The 6,134-nt window shown below is 42.4% G+C and overlaps 1 protein-coding gene across 1 annotated transcript in view; it reads right to left on the bottom strand.

Moving 5' to 3' along the window:
• FAM20C (FAM20C, golgi associated secretory pathway kinase) overlaps positions 1-6,134 on the bottom strand; it is a 115,741-nt gene that overhangs the window by 31,101 nt on the left and 78,506 nt on the right. The window contains exon 6 of the mRNA XM_019512606.1: positions 5,613-5,728. Within this exon, the coding sequence (XP_019368151.1) occupies positions 5,613-5,728 (116 nt within the window). The remainder of the gene's footprint in view (positions 1-5,612; positions 5,729-6,134) is intronic.

The following is a 6,134-nucleotide window of genomic DNA, read 5'->3' as shown; positions in this document are numbered from 1 at the left end:
TTTGCTTTAGGGAGGCTGGCGTTTGGCCACACCCCTACCTGCTTGTGCTCCAGCTGGGCAGCAGGGGGTGGGGCCAGCCCTGCTCCACTGGAACAGAGAGCACAGCCCTGCCCAGGGCTGCAGAGCATGCTGGGATGCTGGGGGACTCTGGTTTAACTTAACCCAAGAAGTCTGGGTCTGGGGCAGAAGTTCCATAAACCAGTTTGATTAGTTAAGTCTGATACTACATTCAACCAGGTTTATCTCAAACTGGTTTCAACCATTTTGAAAGTGGTGTATGTGCATTGAACTCATTTTCTGTTACAGGCGTAACCCAGTTCCTGCTCACTTAAACTGGTTAATGTGTAACTTCTGTCCCTAGCCCTTATGTCTAGTTTAAAATTATCCGAGGCTAATTTATATTCTTTTTTTTGTTTGTTTTGTTATGCTAGCATTAGCAATTCACTACATAGCTCTTCTTCCGCTCTGGTGCTCCCTGACACATTTGTTTTGCTTTGTTTTCCTAGGTTAAACAAGGCAAGGACTTGTAAGTTTCCTGATCATCCTAGTAGTCCTTTGCTGTACTTACGTCATTTCATGACTTTTAGTTAAAGTGCCCCATGGAGTGGACATTTTGAAACCAAGGATGCTCAATGCATGTGATGGTGAGGCATGCTGGAGCTTTCTAATTAGAACGTTCCATATTAATCGAGTCTGTTCTGACACATTCTAATTGGCATGCATTGGAACATGTATACAGGTACCCATCGTGTTGATGGCATATACTATTCCTCTCATTGACCCAGGTGTATCTTTCCCTAATTTTCAACTGATAAGCCCTTGTTCTTGCTGTAACACATGCTGCCTCTCCTCCGTATTGACAATGCCCTGCAACTTCAAATCATGAACAAGTCTCATTAACACCCACTACTTAATGCCAAGGTCAATGCTTAAAATACTGAATAAGATCAAGACTGCAGGATCCCCACTAGTAACCTCCCTCCAGCCTGATAATGTTTATTTCAGAACCATTGTTGTCATGTCCCTTTTCCTAATTTCTCACCAGCCTATCTATACTTGTACCAAGCCCTGTCTTCTCATGTTTAACTAATAAATCCCTGTGTAGCCCTTTATTATAGGCTTTACTGAACTCTTGATAGATTAGAGCAACCACATTTCCCTAGTCCAGGAAATCCGTTTTTTATCAAAGAAAGATGTGAGGTTAGCCTGGGATAATCTACTTCAGGTAAACCCTTGTTGCCTGTTGTCTCATTTTCCATTTACTTGCATGCCTTGAATTATTCTTTCTTACAATATTTGTTCTAAGGCCTTGCTTGCTTTTGAGGTCAAATTAGAAGGCCTGGGTTTGTAGTTATTCAGATTTCATTTGTCCCCCTTTCTTACTTTCTTAAACATAGGAATTGTGTTCGCTGTTCTTTAGTCTCACAGTACAAGCTCTGATTTGACAGAGTTATTAAAAGCCCCCTGGTAAGAGGCATGCAGGTTTGTGTACCATTTTTGGGATAGAGATTATCTATTTTCCCCCACTCTGAAGACACTTCCAGTTCTGCTTCAGCTGTGAAGACGATACTTTCCATTTCCATATCCTCATTCCTATTAGGTATCCTCCCTTTACCCCACTTTCCTTACTGGAAACTGGGGCAAAGTATTCATTAAATGTAAATCGTTCTACAATCTCTTGTTATAGCCACTGTGTATGTACGAATGTAGTGGGTTTCGGCACAAAATGCTGGTTCATGTAATTCTTTAGAGGCAAACCTGAACACCATCTACTCTGCATTAGAATTATCCTCTCAGAGCAAAATAGGGACAATTCTGTTGGTGGTGCCAATTCTGTATATTTGAGCTCTGGTGACTAGTACAGAACTGATGTGAAATGATGTCTGGTGCTACTGATGTAATACATGAAGATTTCCAATCATGCAAGTCACTGCGAGCCTTTTTAATAAGACTGTTGGATCTAGCCATTAATATGTTACCTGGTCCCAGTGCTAGGTCCAGGGATTTCATCCTTAAATGTTTAATTTAGGACCTTATCATTTTTTACCACATATTAATTAATGTAAATTGCCTGATAAGGTCAGTATGAAACACAAGATGCAGGCTGTGCATCTGGTAATAGGAATCTGCCTAATTAAGCTAGGGACTCAGAGAAAATGGTTTTGACAACTCACCAAGTTGACTTAAGAGAAGTACATTGATTAAAAAAATCTATAATAGGAAAAAAATACTTGTTAAGCATTTTATTTTCCAGCAAAGCCAGACTCATAGTTTATCAAATATTTTAACTGGATTTATCTGTATCACGTAAATAGATGTGGATAAAGGATTATTCTTTGGACCTTCCTTTGAATGTCTAGAATTGCATAATGATGAGAGAAAGATTTTTATCTTAACTGGCAGTCTTAACTCTGAATTTCCTCACTTCAGTTGCTTTAAGCTGTTCAGATACTTTGCTGTAGTTTTATGATTCTACTTTCAGAAATCACTCGAGCTTTCCCTTAATATCTAACCAGAGAAAACCAAACCCCGCTCCCCCCAAGAAGCATACCATTTCAAGTCACATTACAAAAGGAGGAATGAAATGGTTAACATTTCCAGTGAGCAAAGCAAACTGCATTCACTTAATATTATACTGGAGGTTTTTTCATCACCAGTCTACATCTTATCTCCACAGTTTTTTTGCACACATAATTGACTGCATTTGAAAGTGATTGTGCACCTGCACACAATTCCCAAATGACATTCAATTGCTTAATTGGAGCAGGTACAATTCTCTTTTTTTGTTTCTACAAAATGGCTAGGCCTTACTTTGTGAGCACAATCTGTTAGCTGTATGTGTAAAAAAGAGCACTCAACATTTCAGAAAAGATGCAACCATTTGCACTGATTTATTTTGCAAGTAAAGATGCTGCTACAAATAAGAGAAAGTTAAAACATGCAAACTGCAGTAGTGAGAATATATTAGGATGTCAAAATACAGATATTGCAAATGACTATGTAGGTAATTATATGGGCAGAACTATGCTCAACACAGTACATAGCTACTTTCTGTAATTAAAAATCAAAATGGAGACCATAAGTTGTGTCTGATTCACACTGTGTTAATGCAAGTATGATTAAGATAATGGACTTGGACTCCATACCCAGCTCAGGCACATATTTCCTGTGTCATTTTGGGCAAGTCACATAGACCCAGTTCAGCAGAACTGTGATGCACACTGCATAGAAAGTTGCCTGACTTACAGTATCTGGAACTTAAAGGCATACTTAAAATTGAGCACATTGTTCAGTATTGAAAAAATATTTGTATTTAAGTGCTTTGAATGACAGTGCCTTTTCTGAATGAGGGCCTTGAGCGCTCTGTCTCAGCTTCCTAGATGTTAAAACTGAGATGACTATTTTCTTTCTCCTAGACATTGTCTGTCTTGTCTATTTTGATTGTTTCCACTTAAAGTCAGAACTTTTTTTATTCTGTGCGTGTACAGAAAACCCTTGCTATTCATTGATTCATGATTTGCGGTTTCGAAAATTTGACCTCTGAGCACTGTAGTTAAAATAACAATAGCAGCAGCACCAGTAACAAATCCCAGGTTTGCATTTTTAAACTTTTAAAAAGAGCCTCTGGAAGCTGAAATGTTGCATTTCTGAGGCCACTGGAGCTGGACAAATATTGAAGAGACTAGCCAACTGCCTGTCAGGAATGATGGGGGAAGAGGGGTGAGCAGAGATGGAGTGCTGCCACCCACCACCCTGTGCCACTGCCACTGCCTTCCAGGAGTTGGGGGGGAAGCTTGCCCCGCCATCCCCCTCGGCCAGCACCCCATGCCGCCACCGCCTCCGGGGAGCAGGGCGGGGGGGAACATGAGGCCAGCAGCACTGCTGGCCTTGACCCCCACTCCTTCCCCACCATCAGGGCGGCGCTCTGCCATGCCTGCGCCACTGCCTCCTGTCTGGAATGCTCTTGGAACACTCTGATTGGTTGTTTCAATCAGCATTGTGATTGACTGCCGAGACAACCAATCAGAGTGTAAATAAAGCATTACGGACAGACAGATAGAGTGACAGACTAAGGCTTTTATTATACTAGAACTGTCTATGAAGTTGCTTTGAGTAAAATTCAAAGATTTTTTTATAGTGCTGTTCTCACTTTTAATTTGCCATCCTTAGGCCATGTCCATGTGTGGTGTGAACATTTGGTTCCCCGGGGACAAGTAGCAGCGGTGCACCTTGTGCTGCTGCTACTTGTCTCAAGGGAATGCCCATGCCACGTGCACTTTGGCATGTGGCAAGTTACCTTGGTTGTGGTAGAGGAGGCTGGCCCCAGCAGCCTTATCTGGGGTCCTGGGGAACTCCCGGGCAGTGGTGGCCTTAGGGTTGTTGGGGCCCTGGCCAAGAGTCATTTTGGGGCCCATTAGAGGCTTAATTTTGATGACCTATAAGCAAGTCAGACATTTTTTATTTCAATTTCACTTTGCCCTATCCATGAAGCTGCAATGAAAGTATCTTAATACAATATTGATAATACAAATATTCAGTGTAATTGATTTTTAGTTTTATAAAGTGTGGGGCCCCAGGTACTTGCTCAATTTGCCCTCCCCTAAGGCTGGTAACGATCCCGGGGCTGCAGCAGCAGTGATTCTGCTGGTGGAACCGGCTGGAAGCTGCAGCATGACTCTGGCTGGCCTGGCTCTGCTTTTGAGCAGTGCACACCATTGGTACGTGCACTGCTCCGCTTTTTTTTCTGCAGGTTTTTTTGACCTAGAAGCAGAATGTTTTGCATATGTATTCACTCAATTTTTCAAGCCAGAACTGTTAGATGTACTGACGCAACGCCCATAAGAATATCTGTGATACACCTGCCCCTAAACAGGTACCTCTCTCATCTTTAGATAGGGTGACTGTACGTCCCGGTTTAGTTGGGACACTCACAGATTTTTGGAGGCTGGTTCCTGACCAGCTGCTAAGAGTTAAAATGAGCATCTCAGAAATGCAAGGCAGGGTGGGGGGCACAGTCCAGCTGGAAGGCAGAGTGGCATGGAGCACCAGGCAGGCGGGCAAGGCCCGGTGCACCATGCCACCCTGCCTCCACCTTGGTCTGCAACAGTGCCACTGACGTGGGGGAGCAGGAGGAGAGGGGGCAGTGTCCCAGATTTCTTTATGGTCAGCCTATAGATAGAAGTCTCAGTTGTTCAGGCAGGGGGCAGAAACAAAAGCATAGGATCAATGGAAGCAACCAATCACACAGCACCAGAGCAGAGTAGATAAAGCAAAGGTGCCAAGTGATAATTGTTTTGAATAATCTGCAAGTCATGTATGAAATAGCTTTACATAAAACTTCTGTTGAATAAATTGTTTTAATGAGCAAATACATAAAAATCAGTCTCTGTGGCTAATTTATGAATGGAAAAAAGGACTCAATTGAGCACCATACATTATTTTTTGTAAATAGATCATGTCTTGATCTCCTGTCTCCTTGGTAAACCACACTTCTTTTTATTATATCTAAGAGCTCATTTTAGAAGCATAAGAACCATTAAACGATAGGTAGCCACCTTCTTAATTAAACTTCTTATGACATGGAAGGAATGCAATGCAATTAGTCAGTTTACCTGGTGAGATGAAAAATGTCCTCCACAGTTTCTTGTCGCGAGTGACATCCCTTATTTCTCTGGTCATATTAACCAGTCTGCCAGCAACAGGTGGAACACGACGGAAATCCAGGATCCTGAAAGGGGAAGAAAAGAGACAGTTTACATAAAAGATAAAAACTGAGAGAGATGCAAAAGAGGGAGGTACATTCTACAAACACGGAACCATCAACAGGCTCTAAACCAATTCCCAGCCAGGGATGCCTAAAATACTCGAGCATTAAACCTGGCCCAGGCATCTCACAGTCCCAAATCACCTAGCCAAGAACCTCAAAAGGAACTCTGACTTTAGCCAAGGGTCTTGCAAGTTCTCATCTCTGCTCCTATCTCATGGTACAAAAGAAGCCCCATCCCTAATCCAGCCCATGAAATCCCATGGTCTCCAAGTATAACATCTGCTTCCCAGCGAACCCCATTCCTAAGGCATATATATGACCTTGGCCACATCTACACGAGCAGCGGACTGCGCAGTACCATCGCCAT

The sequence above is a fragment of the Gavialis gangeticus genome, unplaced genomic scaffold, assembly GCF_001723915.1.
Source record: "Gavialis gangeticus isolate Ggan-Ray unplaced genomic scaffold, GavGan_comp1, whole genome shotgun sequence".
Classification (NCBI taxonomy): domain Eukaryota; kingdom Metazoa; phylum Chordata; order Crocodylia; family Gavialidae; genus Gavialis; species Gavialis gangeticus.
Note: the sequence above shows the minus strand (reverse complement) of the source record. Positions and strands in the feature narration are given on the sequence as shown.